The sequence below is a fragment of the Desmodus rotundus genome, chromosome 4 (genome assembly GCF_022682495.2).
Source record: "Desmodus rotundus isolate HL8 chromosome 4, HLdesRot8A.1, whole genome shotgun sequence".
In the NCBI taxonomy this organism is placed as follows: domain Eukaryota; kingdom Metazoa; phylum Chordata; class Mammalia; order Chiroptera; family Phyllostomidae; genus Desmodus; species Desmodus rotundus.
The window spans coordinates 86,014,877-86,034,262 of NC_071390.1; the positions used below are offsets into that span (position 1 = coordinate 86,014,877).

The window sequence follows — 19,386 nt, forward strand, 5'->3', positions numbered from 1 at the left end:
TACATTTACACAATGGAATAAGTTAATATTCTTAATGAACTAAAAATGCAGTCAATAATAACAACATTTTAGAAAAAATGAAGATATGTCACCTTTTTTTGTGATTGGACTATATTGGTGACTAATGTTTTCTAGTCTCTTATGATATGAAGGAGGTGAGATTTAAATTCTGAGCATCATTTTTAGTACATGAACCAGAGGTTGAAGGCACAGTACTTTATTCCTTTGATGCCTTAACAACCCTATAGGATCAGAGGGATTTACTCAAATCTCACTCGGTTGCACAGAGCGAAGAAAATGATCCCAGGAGTAGAAGATTTGTGTACAGCAATGCCTAGTCAGCTCGGTATTTAAAATCCAAAGCAGACTTTTTCAAAATGTATGCTTAGTTCTTATATGATTGGCTAATTTCATTAGTGTGTGCATTCATTACTAAACAAAGTCTCATAGGAATATTTTTTATAATATCATTTCATGTGAAGAAGAGTTTAAAATATGTAAGTATGTTCCTTCAATTTTTTCTTCCTTTTTTATTTTATTTTAAGTGACAATCACAGATAAGCCAAATAGAAAATTTTTCTATTTCAAATTACAATTTAGAATTTAAAATTACTAAGGTCATTTACAAATATAATATTAAAACATAAAGTAAAATATTTTGATTCAAGGTAAAATTTTATTTTATAGAGAATTTTTTAGAGACAGTATAGAGGGAAAAAGATATGCCAAATAGATCATTTAAAAAAATGGCGGAAAGCATACCCTAAAGGTCCTGTTGATAATTTAGTGTGGCAGTATACTTGGAGAACACTAGACGGTCTATCATTTAAAAGACAAGATAATCACAGAAGGTGCCCATTAACTTTTACCTTTCTAATGGACAAAAAGAGAATCTTGAGTTAAAGTCAATTTATTGGAGTTACCAATGAAAAGAAACTTAGGCAGTAAACATAAAACAAGATTTATAACACATGCAACTCCATTTTAAAGCAGGGTAATTCCACATTAAACAAAGCTCATATCGTTTTCTAGTGCTGACCTCCAGCCACTTTATTTTCCCTGGTGAAAAGTCGTTATAAAACACTAGCCTTAGAACCGCATATATTTTTCTTCTTCTGAATGCATGAGAAATTGTTATGCAGAATATATTACCTCCCATTTAGTATGGTTTGAGAAGCCTAAAGCCCCAAATTATCTGTTTTGAGCAGACACTATGCCTCAATTTTTGTGTGTGAACTCATTCTTTCTGGACAAGAAATATTTGTTAAAATAAAAATGTTGTGCCACTCGCTTATCAGCCGTCAGCACATTAGCTGGATTAATTACCTACGAGGGGTCAGGGGGTGAGGGCTAGGACATCGCATCAGCGTGTTTTGACAGAGGAGTTACAGAAAGAGAATGGCCTCTGACTTAGAAAGTACAGAATGAAATACAGCATCCCGATAATGAATTCTGAATATCCAGGGAGCAATAATACTGTAAAGCAAACCTGGAGAAGATCACAGGAGGGGCCTGACAGGAATGTGCCCAAGGGTGTGAGGGCACGGGGAAAACTGTATTACATTTTACACTTTGGTCGTGGGTCTGCTAAATGTAAATTAGAGTTCTTTGATGCAAGCTCCAGATACCTAAAACAAGATATTTGTTGTAAGAATATGCAGTAGTTCACAGAAATAAAGTCAAAGCCAAATAGGCCTCAAGAAGAGAGGAAATATGGTAACCTTAGGGAACTGAGATAGCAGGGGCAGCTCTACAATTTTTAGGGCCAAGTGAAAAAGGAAAATGCAAGGCTCCTTGTTCAAAAATTATTGATAGTTTTAAGATGGTGATAACAGATCATTAAACCAGTTGCAGGGCCCTTCTAAGAGCAGACGCTGTGGGACTGCACAGGGTGTCAGGCCAAGTCCCTGGGCTGCAGGAATGAATGGGTAGCTCTTCAGTGCTCTTCAGAATAAGCCAGCAACTATGGTTTTCTGCCCCTGTGCTGTGTTCCTCAAGATTCACATTTTTGGGAAGCAGAGTCTATAGGCCAGGCCCAAGTCACATGATGACACAAAAGAAGAGGTGGGGGGACAGGTTTAGCAATCCCAACAGGACTGAGTGCAATCCTGGAGGAAAGGGGGACTTTCTCAAAGGAAAATAAAGGCTTTATTAGTAAAGAAAGGAGGAGATTTTTTTCATGTGTGGGGGGAAAGCCGATCTTTACATAAGAAGAAAAATGAATACAATCCATTCGAACACTTTTACGACCAGCTTTAAACTAAGGCCATGAATAGTTTATTTATAACAATGATCCAGCAATACCTCCCCTGGATTATAGACACTTGTCTTTAAATATCCCCAAAATGTTAACTTTGATAATTTTAGGAGACGTTTTTTTAAACAAATTGTTTTCAGTTAAATTTTTCAATATAAATTATTATAATTCCCTACTCTTCTATGAAACTGTTGAAGAATAAGATTTGAAAATGTTTTAGATGGAAAAGAAATATGAATATCATAGAGATTACTCTGAGGTAAGATGTGCATGCATTTTCCAGTCAGTGTGTGTTTATTACTTTTATCGCCTGTCTGAGTGAGCTCGCTGAGGTTTTACGAGTGTGCGTCTCTGGAGGGAGCAGAGGGTTAAAACACAGCGGACTCTGTCTGGAGCAAGATTCTTTAAGTTTAAAGCCAGTTTTGCTATTTGCATCCTGTTCAATTTCTAGGCCTTAGATTCCTCCTCTGTAAATTATTAATATTATCAACCTTAAAAAATCTTAAAAAATGACAGAATTTAGGATATAATTAAGATTGCTAATTTAAAAAAAAACAAATTTTATTCTTTCAGCCTTCAAAAATCGGGTATAAAACAAGCTAATACTGTCATTTTGGGAAGACTCGTTTTAGGAATGAAACTTGATTTCTTTCTGAGGAATTTTTTTCCCGTTATCCTTCCTAAAGAGTAGTTGTCTCTGGAGAGGAAAGAGCAAAATGGAGGTTTCCTTTTATCAGCTCTTCTTTGGTTGTGTAAAGAAAAGGCTGGGTATTTCTATTTTTATCCTCATCTCTGTTTCAAAGACAATTGACCATTGATACCAATCTGTGTTTCTGCTGCTTCTGTAAAAGAGGAACTATCCTGTGCCACCAGCAAGCACCATTATCTGGTTTTAAATGTCAGGTACACTTCCGTGTGGAAGGAACGAAGCTGAGATAACGTTGAGAGAGGAATGTATTGGAGGCAAAGACAGAGCCCAGTAATCTCAGTGTCTGTGTCATCAGGACTGCAGTTAGAAACACGATTAGTCAACGGAAACCCAAAGCGTTTTGCAACTTCCAATTTATCTACCCCTGTGATTCACAGCCACATATCATGTTTATAAGTGTGATTGCAGTATTTGTCTACCTTGTTGCTATCCTGATGAATAATTGAAAGGGAAATCGGGTGCTTTAAACTGAATCATTTAAATCAGTTCAGCTATGACACTGTCTGTATGTCACTCCTTTTAAGGTCGAGCTTCAGAATCTCTTAGTAGTCTCGAGGACTTGCAACCGATATTTATCCTTTGACAATTCTATGATGTATAATTATATATAAACCCCATTGTGTGCTTTTCATTCACACAAATGATCTGGCCTATTATTTATAGAAAGTCCAGTGGTTCTTTTTTCCAGAGAGAGAAAACGTAGACATGCTTTATTTTCCTTGTCCATTACTGGTTAAGTTTACTATTTTTTACAAAGTAACTGCATTTTTAAAAATTCGTACCATTTGATGGGTCTACATCTTGAGATAGTGCTTTCCATATATAATGTTTATTATTGTAACATTTAACATAAATACTTGAAATATTAACACCTTTTTGAGGCAATTTAGTAATAAGCCATTCAAGCATCTTCCTAGGAAATTGTTTACTATAATATTTCACAAAGCTAGGTTCTTAGGATATTAATAGGCATTATCAGTGCTCAATAAATATTTGTTGAAATAATGAATGAATATTCAAATAAGCTTAGGAAATAAAGCTACCAGGATTACTCAGTTTTTATTATGCTAATACTATACCAGGAGCTCCTAGAGACTTAAACATTTTAAGCATACTTGATCATTGATATTTTCTTAAATATAAAGAGCAATTGTATTTTGTAGCTCCCAAAGCCATACTTGTGTCTTGTGTTACATGGGAGCAATCTGTTAGGGGATTGGGTTAGCCAGCAGAGCAGTTTTGTTGACCACACACTACAGCTGCAGTTCACACTAACCATCTACTGTCTGGACCTCGGCATTATAATCCACATTGAAAGGCTTCCGTAGGTTTGATTAACTGAGTTATAGTTCACAGGATATTACTAATATCATAATTGGCTATTAAATATCTTAAGTGATATAATTTAGTATATAACTGGTAATTCAAGAAAATAATAAGATTACCAATTCATTAATCTTCAAGTACTTTCTAATTTTTCTTAATCTTACTTCAGGCGCACAGCTGTAACTCATCCAGTACTCCTGATTCCGGTGGCCTCTTACTTTCTACAACTAGGCTGTTGGAGAGCTCACTGGCTAGAACCCGAATTTGTACTTTTTGTTTCGTGAGAAATAGCTTCAAAATAAGTGGGAAGCCATACATTGTTTTCTATAGTAGTAACTATGAGGTTTTCTCACTCAAACAATTGTGCCTCCACAACACCTTTATTTTCTAAAACAGGTCTTCCCAAGAACAAGGATCTCATGTCTCAAGAAGAGCTGGATTTAAACCTAGAAGCCATGAAAATTCCCTCTACACTTTGCCCTTGTTCAACCATTAGATATATATAGTCATACTCAGTCATAGTTTCCTTTATTGTTATTATTATTTCTGCCATTATCATTGTTTACATTGTAACTGATACTAATTTCTTCTACTCCTAATTCACTGACCCACAATATTTTCACTACCTTGAAGAGTTATGGCTTGGTAGAAATCCAAAGATAAGTCTAAAAAGTGCTCTGTGGAAAATTGTGATATGCAAACATATTATTTAGGATTTTTAAGGTAAAATCCTTAGCATAAATGTTTAGCATATATGAAATTGTCATATATTAATTCATTCTTTCAATAAATACTCTTTAGTTCAACAAATACTTATTGAGAGACTGCTGGGTGCTGGGCACTTGGAAATGCAAAGATCACCCAAAGAGGGTCTCTACCTACTGTGGCGTTACTGGACTAAAGAGAGAAGCACTTAGTGTAGACTGAGGCAGCAGGAAGGATTGGCAAGGACTTCCTGGGAGAGTGAGTGCACTAACCCAGGCCAAAAGGACAAGTATAAATTAGCTGTGCGGTAGTAAAACTCACATATACACTAGGGAAAACTGTGACCTCTGAGCATAACATATCTCATCTACGGTGCGATTGCACTGCATGATTTGTTGGTCTTGCGAAGGCTAACCAGGCAAGATTTGATACCGTGGGCTGGAGGTAGGGTCCTGGAATTCATATATTTAAAAGAAAGTCAGATGACTTTTGTATGTAGATGAGATTGTCAAGATATTTGGAAATCTTTAATTTTGTATAATCTGCAAAAATCTTACTTTTTCTAGTTGAAATTGAACATAGACCATCACCTCAAGAATGGAATCTGGGGAATTTGGTTGATAAGATTAATATAGGTTTTATTAATCCTTCCAAAATTGATAAAGTTCTGTGGCTTTAAAGATTTATTCAGGGTCATAAACTCCAACTCTTTATTTTTGAAAAGTTTTAGAATTTTACAATTTCCTTGCCATTATGTATTATGCCAATAATCTTAGGTGCCGCCTTTATGCCAAATACAGAGAAAGAATTGGTTTTCTGTGTGGAAACACTGCTTCCTAAATCATACTCTCGTACAGAACAGTTACCATACGCAGGTTGCCAGATGTTGCATGTTTAAAAGGTATAGGGCATACAGCTGTCATGTAAAACTGTGCAGTTTTCTGCAGATTACATAATATTTAGGATGTCATCCATGGTCTGCTTTATATCAGAATTTTATTGTAATTCACCCTAGTGGCTTATATTTGGAAAACATCGCATTTTATAAAGGCCACTTACAAGCAAATTGAAGACATTCTATAGTTTTGTTTTTTTAAGTTCTGATATAATGCAAATGATTGGAAGCAAACATACAGTAACATGTTTTTATAATGTTTATAAATTATATCTAAAAACCACTATGTGTGCTCCTTAAGTGGTCATAAAAAGAGAATTTTACTTGCAGAATTTTAAAATAATAACATTAAGTTCTAAATATTTTATGTAATAATGAAATAGGATGCATTTCTGGTGGTAGTTTGGTCCTGAAAATTCTATCAACGTTTCTACATCATGTGGATCTAAAACAAGACATTGATATTTTTGTGAATTTTTATCCTGATATGAAAGGGAAGAGGGAAGGCAACAAATAACATTGGAAATAAAATTATTTTCAAAAATATAATTTTCATGTCTGAAAACAATGATCCTCATCTTACTGACTTTATTAAACCACAGATAAGAAACTCTTTTTTTATTGTTGTTGTTCAATTACTGTTCAGTTACAGTTGTCCCCATTTTCCCCTCCCCTACCCACTTCCACCTCTGCCATTCAGTCCTCCCCACCCCAGTTGTCTCTGTCCATGTTCCTTGATTTGACCCTTTCCCTTCTTTCCACCGTTTTCTCCTTATTATTGGAAAAAAGTTTACTTAAAAAAAGAAAAATATTCATAAGATACAAGTTATATTCCAGCTTGAGTTTATGACTTTAAAAAAGGATTATTTATAAAAGTGAAAGTACAATGAATAATGAATTTTCTTGAGTATTTTTCAGTCAAAATACTTCAAATGAATTACATATATAGTATTGAAAACAAATATGCTTAATAGCTAACCATAAAGTATGCATCCTAAGTAACTATAAAAATGCCTAGCATTGAGCATAAAGGAAAAAGGACTCATGGACATGGACAACAGTGTGGTGATTGCTGGGGGCAGGGGGTATAAGGGGACTAAAAGGCAATTTAAAAACTACAATAAAATAAATAAATAAAATATATTAATAGATTACCATCACCACCAATCAAGACATTAACTAGAACAAAATAATGTAGTAAAACTCCTTCCCATTTTTAGATGGGTTTTATCTTTATAAATGCATTTGAAAGTAAATTTAGTAGCAATTTCCGTCATTGGAATTGAAATTGTAGCAATTTTGGAAAGATCTTCTGTAATAATAATTATCACAGTGAGATAATTATTCATCAGAGGTCACATTTTGTTTGACTATAATTTGATTTCCTTGTGTAGTTTAAAATTTCCCAAATAAAATAACTTCTGTAGGGTGCTAAATGAGAGGGTGGGGAATTTTCCCTTCTCCCTACAAAGAGAACTGTGCAATAAGGAAAGTGTTGATATAACAGTCGGCCCACACGTTAGGGGATTGATGTTTATGTATGAGTTGCCTGGAAGACGGGAGGGAAGGATTGTAAGATGTTTAAAAAATATATATTTGATAGATATCTATTAGACACAGGAAATCCAGCCAGTCTGTGAGATTTTCTAAATTAAGAATCACTACTAATATATCAGGAGACATAAATAAGAATTTTATTTCCATCTGTATAAAATGTTTTTGGTGATTCTGTACCCTCAGCTTTCTGTCAGTTTGGTGCTCTGGGAAAGAAAACCAGTCATACTAATTATTCCATCATAACATAGTTGAAACATGTCACACACTTCTATGTACATGTGCACAAACATATCTGGTGTTCATGTATGTGTATGCACATGTGATCTCTTAGAGATTCGAGTCATTCTTTGATGAACTTCACTGGACTTTGACCTCCACATTCGTTAACTCTGACTCTTTTTCTTAGGGAAGTGGTCTTTAAACTGGATCTTCAATCAGATGTGAAAACAAAAGTAGAGTTTGGGAGGGAGAAATGTGTATCACATTAATTACATAAGAAAAGTTACTGAACATAGATGTTATGTCACCCTTGTCCTTTTAAGATCACATGATTACTTTTAAGGTCTGTAAGAGCAGATGCGCAATTCATGCAATATATCCTTTTTCTAGCCTTTCAAAGAAGGAAATCATAACTTTTCTAGGGGGTGGGAGTCCTCACTACTTAATCTTATTCCCTAATTTTGTAATTAAGATTTCACTAATCCAGCTAGTGAAAATAGAATAGATACATATGAGTGTATTTTAAATTTTAATCCTGTTAAAATATTGTTACCGAGGGGAGAGAGGGACCCGAGTCGAGAGGCTCCTGCCCCACCTCAGTTCTTGTCTTGCTTGCAAGACACGAATTCAAGCAAGAGACAAACACGGAGAGCGGAAATGAGGGAGCAAGTTTATTTACGAAACACACAATCACAAAGCTGCAAGCAGGCACCCATAAATTTGTTGGTGAGTTTGTTAATAAGTTTGTTCTATACACTTGGGCCGAGGCTACAAGTTGGCCCCACGCTAATCTAAGTATGCTGACTATTGGGGTTCAGGGGTTATATACCTCAGCTGGCTTCCAGGTTCCCCTCTTCTCCCCATGGGAATAATGTACAGCTACAAAGGATTGCTTTCTCAGCTAGTAAAGGTTCTTTGTCTTAGTGAAATTGTTACAGAGGCCCCCTTTTCCAGCATAGGACCCTTCTTCCTCCCGTGCAAGTCACACTCGTGATGCTTAGAGCACCCTGCAATCTCAGTAAGGAGGCCCCTTTCTCAGCACAGTCTCGAGGACTCTCACCTCCTCCTGCGCTATTTTGCTTGCAATGCTCGGGACACCCAGCAATTTTCTGGCAATCTTAAACCAAGCTCAGGACTACCGAGTTAACTGGTGAGACATGTCTTCTTTTGTAACAGAGTGCACTTCCCGGCGACATCCAACTGACCTGGATTCTGTAAGGTCCTTCCCCTTACGGGAAGGATGCCCCCTATGCTGCTCCCCCCCACTACTCTCTCAGGGAACCCCTGACCCAAGGGTAGATAGGATGACAATCTTGTCCAGCCAGAAGTACCTACAAGAAGATGAGACCTTTGCCCATTGTCCTTTATATTCATTGTATATCTGAAAGGGGGAATTTGTAACAGGGTGCAGCCAGGGGGACCCCAAATAAGGATTTGTAATAGGGTCCAGAACTCAGGGTGTCCAGGAAATATTAAAAAACTATAGGATGTCCTCACCCCCACAAGTCTGAGCTGGGATGGGACACATGGAGCAGGGCCTTTGAGAGCTGTTCTGCATATCAACAGCTTTGCAGCTAACCTCTGGCACGGTCATTTAACATATCTATAACCCTTAGCTGGTTTCAGAGATATGTTAAATGGCTGTGGCCATCTTTGAGCCAGGGGGATGCAAGTGACTTCCACACAGGATGGAAATGGGTGGCAGCCCCCTGGTTTCAGCGCCTGCATGCGAGCTTGGAGTAAGAGGGCATCACACTACTTTGGAGTAAGAGGAGAACCCTGCGGCTTTGGGTCTCCCTTTGCCACACAGCTTAGGAAGCCGGAAAGCAAGACGTAGCAGCGATGCAGAGCTCCCTCTTTGCAGTTTGGAAGAATGCAGGAGAGGTGCTGCGGGAAGAAAAGGGGTGAAAGGACTCTTGCTGGTGGGCCAGGAGAAGGTGCCACATGGGTTTGGATTAAGAACTGGAGATCCCGGTGACACAGCTGATGGTGCTGGGAGCTGCAGGAGGCCAGCCAGCTGAGCACAGATTACTTACTGGGAAGAACTGAGGGGCTACCTGAGCCAAGGACTTCTATTTCTTTTCCTGAGATACAGTGCCCTGGACTGGACAGAGGGGGAAGGAAGGACTGTGTGCGTTTGTGGGTATCCTAAGGGACTTTGGGAATTTAATGAAGGCATTAAGTCATTACTCTATAAGTCTGTACAATCTTTGAATAAATAATTCCTTTCCTTTTCACCAATCTCTGACATTGAGAGACGTCATTCCCTGGTGGAGGGCAAGGCAAACCTAAAACAGGGGGGCCCCGGGAGAAAAAGGGGGTCCATTCGGTAATAGTATTTGTTCTCCCCACAGGTCCATTCTGTAACACTTTTGCTCCCAGCCTCCTGTATGAAGTTCTTTGATTGTAATGGCCAGTGCCCCACCTGTATTTCCCCTCTGGCTGCTCATTTCCAGAGGCTACCTAACAAGATGAATATCGATGTGCAGGAAAGAATGCTGAACCACAAGTCAGAGATCAGAATCCTACATCTGGTGGCTGTGTGACAGTTAGAAAATCAGTCGGGTTTGGTTTTCCTCGTCTGTTCAGTACGAATATTAGACTAGATGGACTACCATGTTTTTTCTAGTATTAAGTTTGAGTATTCTATTGATACGAGTATCACACAATTGTTCAAGCTTTGGTGGATACATTAATGAACAAGGAAGAAAAGTACTGTTCCTGTTTCCTTGGAACTTGTCTCAAATATAGCCATTAAACAAACACTTAACAGTTTGTTGTTATCTTACTTTTATTTCTAGGTTTAATGTCCTTTGGAATATATACTCTTTATTAGTTATACTAATTAGAGTGCTTTCAGCTTGAGTCAAAAAATATGTTATCTTCTCTGACAAGAAATCTGGAGGTAGTAAGTCTTCAGTGTTGGTTAATGCAGAGAAATGGCCTCATTAAGGAGGCAGGTGTACCCGATGTTTTTCGCTTCCGTTTTCCCACAGCTGAGTCTCTTCCTATTTGCAGAGGACATCAATAGTTCCAAGCAGTACATCATGTTAAAGCAACATTGAAAGGAAAGACAGCTGTCTCTTTCCTATGTCTCTGTTTACCAGATATTTCCTTGAAGACCCCCCATCCAATTTCCTGAATTAAGGATTTCTTGTTTTTTACTTTTTAATTTTTTTAAGATTTTATTTATTTACTTTTAGAGAGGGGAAGGGAGGGAGAAAGAGAGGGAGAGACACATTAATGTGTGGTTGCCTTTCACGTGCCCGTTACTGGGGACCTGGCCCGCAACCCAGCCATGTGTCCTAGACTGGGAATCGAATTGGCGACCCCTAGGTTCGCAGACTGACACTCAATTTACTGAGCCACACCAGCCAGGGCTCGGTTTTTGTTTTAAAGAAGCAGGAAGGAGATGTGAATGAATAGGGGGCAGGCAGCTACCAATGTGTACCATATACATATGCACACACACGTGTGTGTGTGTGTGTATAATCTCAGAAATTATATCAGTTGTTTCTACAGTATTTTATTTGATGAGATTAACCGCCTGCCTATTTATTTATGTCCCCTTTTTCTTTTAAGACTTTGACCATGTTGATAATAGTTGTTTTAAATCCTTGCCTGCTAATTTTAATATATGGGTCACCTCAGAGTGTCTGTGAATTGCTTTCTGTTTCTTTGCATCTCTTTTCACTCGAATTTTTGTCAGACATTGTGGATGTCATATTTTTGAGAGTCTAAATTTTACAGTGTCTTCCTTTAGAGGAAAAAAAAAGAGTGTTTTAGCAGGCAGTTAATTTGCAAATTGATCAGATTGATTTTTGAAGATTTGTTAAGGTTTGGAATGCTCCTGTCTCCCAGCACTAGGCGACTTCTTGGTCTCTGGCAGATATGCTCTGTGTCTGTGTAGGCATAAAAACTGCAGCTTCTGTTTTCACAGACCATAACCCAGTTTAACACCCTGAGACCACCAGTGCCAAATCATATAATTATCGCTGTTTTGATTTTGTGCTTTTGGCACCCAGAAATGTTTCTGTCTTTCTATCACGCACTGTAATATGTTTCAAAATAAATGAGGTTATAAGCCGTCCAGCATTTCTCTGTATTTGGAACAGGAGATGAAGTGTAGGTCAGTTCAGTCCAATGTATTCCCAGAGGTCTGCTCAAATTAATTTTTCTAACTGCATCTGTGATAAATGCTACCAAGAAAGGCTTAGCATACAAAAGAGGAACCTGTGTATGTTCCAAGGGTAGAGATGCAAAGGAGGATTCCCTGAAGAAGGGATTATTTTAAGACAAGATCTGAAGGTGGATAAGCAGCACTTTCATGCAGATAGAACAGCATATGCAGAGTTCTTGAGAAAAGATGGAGCTCTGAACATTTCAGGACCTGAAAGAAGGCCCCGATGAAGATGGAACTCAAAAAACAAGGAGGCAGTTGTTGTAAAATGAGATATGGTGAGGCAGACAGGTGCTAGATGAAGGATCAAATATTAAGATATTTGGATTTTATTTTGCCCTCCCCGTATCTTCCCTTTCCTCTGTCCATTAGCTCAGGTAGTGTAAAATTCTCCAACATGTATATCCATATGTAAGTGTACCATGTTAACAAGTTCTCACAACTGCTATGCTACTGTGCAGGGGTGGATCCTGCTTCCATCCTTTCTAAAAATACAGGTAAATATCCAATTATAAAACAATTTGAGGTACAAGGTTTTTTCCTAAAATGAGACTTTCAGGTAAACAATATATTTTTATAGAAAATCTGAAAAAAATAGATAGCTTATTTATCTGCAGTAGGCTTTTTGTAGTTCCTTTAACAGACCATTTTCATTACATTATGGGATACCAGTTTATCCATACGGATTTATACCTTTGTGCCTGTCTTAGAATTATTCAAGCTAAGATATAATATACCATAAATAACCCGGCCCTTTTTGAAAGTCTACTTAATGAAGCTTTTGAAGGCAGGTGTATGCATATGCATATTTGTTATGCTGGGCAAATAGAGATTACCTTTACCTCTACTCTTTGGAAATCCAGTTCAGAAATCATAGCCACATTATAAAGTGCAAGTCTTTGAGATCCCTTACGGCCACAGAGATTTCCTGTAATGAAAGGCGTCCGTGCACTGAGTAAGGGGTAGCTCCCAGGACGGCCGAGAGCGCCAGTCCTCTGCAACGTGCACGCTCTTGTGTTTTGGCCATGGTATTGGGACGTTTTCAAGTGACTCGAGGGGCACATGTGGATGGGAAAAAATTTCTCAATATTAAAAATCATAGTGCTAGTTTTACCAAAATAATAAGATATGAAAATACTCTTATTTTCTCCCTTTTAAGGAGAAATATAAATATAAATATAATTTATATATCATATAAATATATATGATATATATATATGTTTCATGTGTATGATATATGTATCATATATATACACACACACCCATTAACTTGTCCGTCATACTGAAAATGCAATTGCAGCAGAACTTTCGAACTCCTCGGTCGAAAATCCCTTTCACACAAAGGGTAGTGAGAAGAGTGCAAGGCCAGTTCACCATAGTAACGTGAGTTATATGCTTTAAGAAATGCTTCAAACTCTTTTTTTCAAGTTGAAACTTTTCAAGAACACACTTAATGTAACATCTATGAGTTTTGATTTTAATCTTACTAAAAATCTTTGTTGTTTTGGTACTTATGGATGAAGACCGACCCCTGTCTCCATTTGACTTTATCTAAATGTTACAGAATTTTAAAGACTTGGCCAGCATCATAAGCAAGGAAGCAGGTGTAAATACCACTGAACAATTCTATGGAAGATTCAGGGTATTTGAAATAGAGGATGAACAGTGTGTAAATGAGCTCAGTGGTGACTACATTGTTTTTATTTGCAGTAGTTATGATGATTAATGAACCACTGTTTCAGTCCTCAGTATCTTACTTTTTGTTTTTTGCCAAGGGATTGTTTTGACGTAAAGAACATTTGTTCAGTTTCCTGAAACTGTAACAACTCTAAGTTGGCAGACAGAGCAAACGCCTAATTGTATTGCGTGGTGAATCCTGCTAGCATGGGGACAGAACGGGACCTGGGCCCAGCTCCGCCCTCTGGGTTTATCCTGGCCTGTCTCTGCTAGAGGAACCCATGACCCCATGTCAGTGATTTTTCTCCTTTTCTTGTCAACTACAGGGATGGAACTTTTTCTTCAAGTAAATTTATCCAGAGACACTCTGGTAATTTTGGCCCAATAAAGGTCTATTGTTAAAATCATCAGTATTCAAAATACTTACCATTGTAAACCATAGGCGTTAACCAATCAGAAGCACAGTGACCATCCACACAGAACGGGATGGCTGTGCTGGCCAGTGCTGCTAAATCACAGCCCTGTTCAACAGCCCATTTCACTGTCTCAACCAAATTGAGAATGGTTTGGATTACTGTGATCTTGTAGCCAGCTATTTTTTATGGAGAAATAAAATGTTTCAAGATAAAAAAAAATTCACATGAAAGAATATTAGTTGTTATTTTTTTGGTATGAACTACTAAGAAGTTAATGATTCTGGTGAGACGCTTGAGGTCAGTGACCCAATCCCATTACTCCTCGAGACTCCAGAGGCTGCTGCAGTGCTGGGCACAGCGGCACAGCGTAGACATTTCCATCGTGTGAAAACAGGCCATCGTTCTGTCTTCTTGGAACTAAGAATAGATCCAGAATTTTGAAATGAAAAACAAATGGCTAATGCATTGCTGTATGTAGCCCATTCTTAAATATGTGAAAATGGCAGAGATATTTAGATTTGGAAATGTTAAATTATAATTCTCAGAATCTCAGTAAATTCCTGAAACTGGCCTTGAACTTCACATTAGTACAGTTTCTGAGAGCTTTGTCTTCACTGATGTTTAGATTCATGAGTAAACAACTAGTTTCAAAAGAAAAAGCAATCTAACTAAAGGAATTATAAAATGTTGTCTTAATTTACTTTTTGGAGGGTGGGGAATTTTGAACACTGGCAGGCAGCCCTATAATACATAACAACTCGCCTTACAGAAAACTTTGTGTGTACAAACAAGAGTTGTAGGCATAGAATATGACAAAGGATTATGTTACGAAGACTAATCAGAAACCTGAGGGTGACGAGGCAGAATGATGTTTAGCTCACTACTGATGTTGATACACAACATGGAAAATACTACCGTGAATATGCTACATTGTCATTTTTGTTTATTATTTTCCTTATCAGGAACCTTTCACTGAAATTAACAAAAGACATCGATCAGGAAGCCAGGTGCTCCCACATTAGCCACATGCCCAGCAGTCCATCTACGGATTGGCCCCCGCAAGGTGTGGAAGAGAATGGAGGCATAGATTCTCTGCCGTTCAGACTGATGCTACAGGACTGCACAGCTGTCAAGACATTATTATTAAAGATGAAGAGAGTTCTGCAAGAGGTAATGGTTTATTCTGAGATTAATGGCTTTCAGTGCTGGTCCGCAATAAAGTCTGTAGGGCCTGCTTAGTCCTGGGTTCTGTCACTGTTACAGGAGAAGAAACTCCCAGCAACTCGGTTCTTTTCGCCAAGGCAGTAAAGAATTACAGATCAGCGAGTCTATGAGTGTGCAAGCAGAGTTTACTGGTGATCTGCCCTTATGGGAGAGAAGGGGCCTAGTTAAGGCACCTGGGGGTGGGGGCGGTGAAAGGCATAGGTCCAGGACAAAGCAGGATAAGGGCGGCCAAAGGCCAGGGTGTCAAGTGCAGGGGTGGTGAGAGCCTGGGCAACAGAGCTGGGGCAACAAGTGTGTGTGTGGCCAGAGGGCAGGTGGCCTGAGGCCATTAGGCCAGAGAGCCAAGAGCGCTAAGTCCCAAGGTCCTTTGTCCTGAGGACTTATATAGTTGGTGGGAGAGGGGTAGGGGGAGTTACATATTGACTGACATATAAAGGTGATGCCAGCTTTCCGTGGGGGGAGGGGGTGGCATGGATACCCAGAGGTGCCAATGGGCTTCTTCTTTTGGGCACTATGGTCCCCGTCCAGCCTTTCAGGCCTTGGGATGAAAGCAGAGTTTCAAAGGCGTTCTTTCCCGTATAGTGGAGACGATAACAGAATTTCAAGGACTGCCCTCCTCCTGTGTCAGCAGGCGTTTCCTGGGATGGTGGCACACCTGGCAGTATCACCGGGCCAGGCTCGGAACTGCCGCATCAATGGGCAAGACAGGCCTTCCCCTCCTCCTCCCTGCCTTGCTCTGCTGTCTATCCTGCCTAACATGACTAATTAGCAGCATGACACGGGGCAGGGATCAGGTGTCCTTTTGGAGGTTAGCTTGTCTCGTATATTAAATGAAGGATTTGGAGTTCTGCTTTAGAGGTACTCGTCAGCTCTAAAATGTTAATATTCTATGAAGGAATTGAGAAAGAATAATTGATACCAAGACTGGGAAAAATCAGATAAAAAGAAATAGGCATCGGCTGCTATATTTCTATGCTATCGTAAAGCTAAATAGAGACATATTAAATGAACTTCACTTTAAAGATATGGAGGCTTCTTTATATGATACGATAAAAGTTTAGTCATTTAGTTGCAGTAGAAACGAACCCGGTGAAGTGGAATCTGCACGTCTGGCTGGTGCTTGCCTGTCGAATGCAGCCGCCCCGCAGCCTGTGTGCGTCAGACGATGAGCGGGTCTAGCGAGTGTGTAATGGACCCTCCCACCTTTACGTCCAGGAGTCAGCTGTTCTTTACATTCAAGTGTGTTACCGTTTTATTTTTGTAACCACCCCAGTGATTTTCTGTCAGGGATTTTTATAAAAAGTGTATAATTAGAATTCAAGACTACAGTCTGTGGTTTCTGACTTCCAGTTTAGTGAGTTTTTAGTATATGCCATTGTCGTTCATTTGATTTCTTTTTGTTGATAGGAGATACTTAAAAATAGTGTGAAAGGAGCAATCAATAATATTATGGTTAACCTTCCAATAATCACTGATAATTGCTTTTCTAACACTGATAATAAGAGTGCTGGCTCCTACCACTAGAGGCCACGATGGAGTCAGGAAGAGAGAAGTGTATTTAAGAGAAGTGATTGCGACAGACTGCTGAGGACGCTCAGTCACGTGTTAGCAGCCCTTTAAAGCAAAAGCTGTGAGAGATCTCTCCGTCTCATAGCAGTTACAATTACCGGGCGGTCTTTTTGCCCAGAATATATGCAGTGATGTGCAGCAGTGGTGTGCTTATACTTGGTCACCGTTAGAATTTCAGGAATGTTAAGAGCTGGCAGTTAAGCACAGGCATAGAAAATTACATACACTCATAACGAAACAAATTATATTTTTAAAAGTGTAATCAGAACTTAAAACTCATTTTCCATTTATTATGTTATATGTTACTATTAACTATATTTATGAGCTTATTTGCATCTATTGGATATACATGTGGAAATTCTATATAATAGCTACTGTGCGTATTTCCCAATTGTAGATTCAGTTAGGCCATTTTGGTACGTTTAAATTAGTCACATGGGAGTATTATGCCACAGAAATTGGCCAAACACTATAAATTAGGACATTGAATTTTTGGTGAGCCTTTTGTTAAATATTTACCAGCACACCACTCTCTGGGGACTATATTGTTTCTACACTGACAACATGAGCATCTTCCTGCACTTGTGGACCCTCCCTGATCTTTGCCTTAACATGCAGTCTGAATCTCTTTGAACAGGGCAAACTTAATACCAGCTGTTACATCAAAAGATCATCAATGAATCAACAAAGAACAACTGCCGGCAAGGATATAGAGAAAGTAGAACTGATTTGCACTGTTGGTTGGGAAGGCAGACCGGTGCAGCCACTGTGGGAAGCAGTACGGAGATAGCTCAAAAATTAAAAATGGATCTGGCTTTTGACCCAAGGATCCCACTTCTGGGAATATATCCAAAGAAATTCAAAACAGTAATTTGGAATAATATAAGCACCCCTATGTTCATTGCAGCATTATTTACAATCTCCAAGATATGGAAGCAGCCCAAGTGTCTATCAGTAGATGAGTGGAAAAAACAACTATGGACATTTACACAGTGGAATAGTACTCAGCTGTAAAAAAAAAAAAAAAAAAAGTTTTACTCTTTGTGACAGAATGGATGGCCCTGGAGAACATAATGCTCTGTGAAATAAGCCAGTCAGAGAAAGACAAATAGCATGTGATTTCACTCATATGTGGAATCTAATGAACAAACCGAGCTAATGAGCAACAGAGAGACAGACTCATACATAAAGAGCAGGATGACAGCTAAGGGGAGAGGGAAGGGAGTGGAGGGACCGAGCAAAAAGGAAGAAGGACTCCTGGACATGGACAGCAATGTGGTGATTGTGGCGGGGAGGGAGGTATAAGGGGACTAAATGGTAAGGGAAAAATACACTAAAATAAGACATTAATCTTAAAGTTGGTAACATTAAACTATTTGGCTTTCTACATCTTTCTTTGGTCTAGATTTTAATTTAAAAATTAATACAAGTAAAGGGAAGTAGAAGAACTGACAGGAAGGCTTTCTTAGGGTGCTCAGTATTTTTAATGTAAAGCTATTTAGTTATATTCACTATCAAGTCAGTATTCAGAATATATTAAGATTGTTTTTATACTTACGTGTTTTATACTTACCTGTTTTTCTCCATGAAAAAGTATTTGAAGAAATTGAAGAGAATTGATTTTTGAAGCTGATGTACAATGAGCAATAATTACATCTGTTTGTTAAGCCCATTCAGAGAGTAGAGAGTCTTAAGTTTTTTATGGTCAGCAGGAAAAGCGGTATTATGGTTAATGTAGACAATTGTTCTAGTAGGAAGAGGTTCATACTGGGTGCCTTTAAATAAAATGGTTTATTGAAATATTGTTTAAACCAGGAATTTTCAGTGGTATAATAGTACATATTGTTTAAACTGGGAATTTTCCATGGTACAATGGTATAATGGTAAAATGGTATTTTCATTTCATTGCTATATTTGAGTTGCATACCAACAATTAATTTTAGATTAAAATATCTTTTTAATAAAAAACAGTAATGTTTATTCCTAGTTGATGAACTTATTTTTATGATGGATAAAAATAGTCTGACTTTAATATACAGATTATTTTTTAACTGCAGAAGAACCCAGTTATTTGATTTTAAGGTAAAAAGGTAATTATGAGTTTAATATGTCATGCTAGAAAATGCTCTTATTTGAAATGTTTCCTAATGGTGCTCAGTTGACATCTAAGATTTTAATTTTAAGGTGGATCAAGTGTGAATAATCTGAATGAAGTCTCACACTCTAACTTTGCCCCTTCTTTGAAGATCGGTTGCTGTTACTAAAGTGCACACATGTACTCCCAACAGCCCCAGACATCACAAGCATCAGCTCCGTGGGTAAAAAGTAAATGACTTAGGTCCCTTAGAAATTATCCGGTCACTTGATTCCTTAATATTACTGATAGAAGAAGTGACTATAGCAAAGGTGATTTTTTTCTCTCGTTAAAGTTTTGAAATGTGATTCCATTATCTATAAAAAAGAGGATGTTTAATATCTACAGGAATAGTTTCTGTTGTAATGTTTCCTTTTATTTTGTTCTGTTCTTTTACAGGGGTGTCAAACTCATTTTCACCAGGGGCCACATCGGCCTCACGGTTGCCTTCAAAGGGCCAAATGTAATCTAGGACTGTATAAAAAACTACTCCTTAACTAGGTAGGGTCAAGGAGCTC

At 38.2% G+C, this 19,386-nt stretch overlaps 1 protein-coding gene across 6 annotated transcripts in view; it reads left to right on the forward strand.

Annotated features, from left to right (window-relative positions):
• Positions 1–19,386, forward strand: part of CCSER1 (coiled-coil serine rich protein 1) — a 1,227,777-nt gene that overhangs the window by 393,249 nt on the left and 815,142 nt on the right. For all 6 annotated transcript variants that reach the window (XM_045183762.3, XM_053923202.1, XM_053923201.1 and 3 more), the window contains exon 6: positions 14,904–15,111. In XM_045183762.3, coding sequence (XP_045039697.2) covers positions 14,904–15,111 — 208 coding nt within the window. The remainder of the gene's footprint in view (positions 1–14,903; positions 15,112–19,386) is intronic.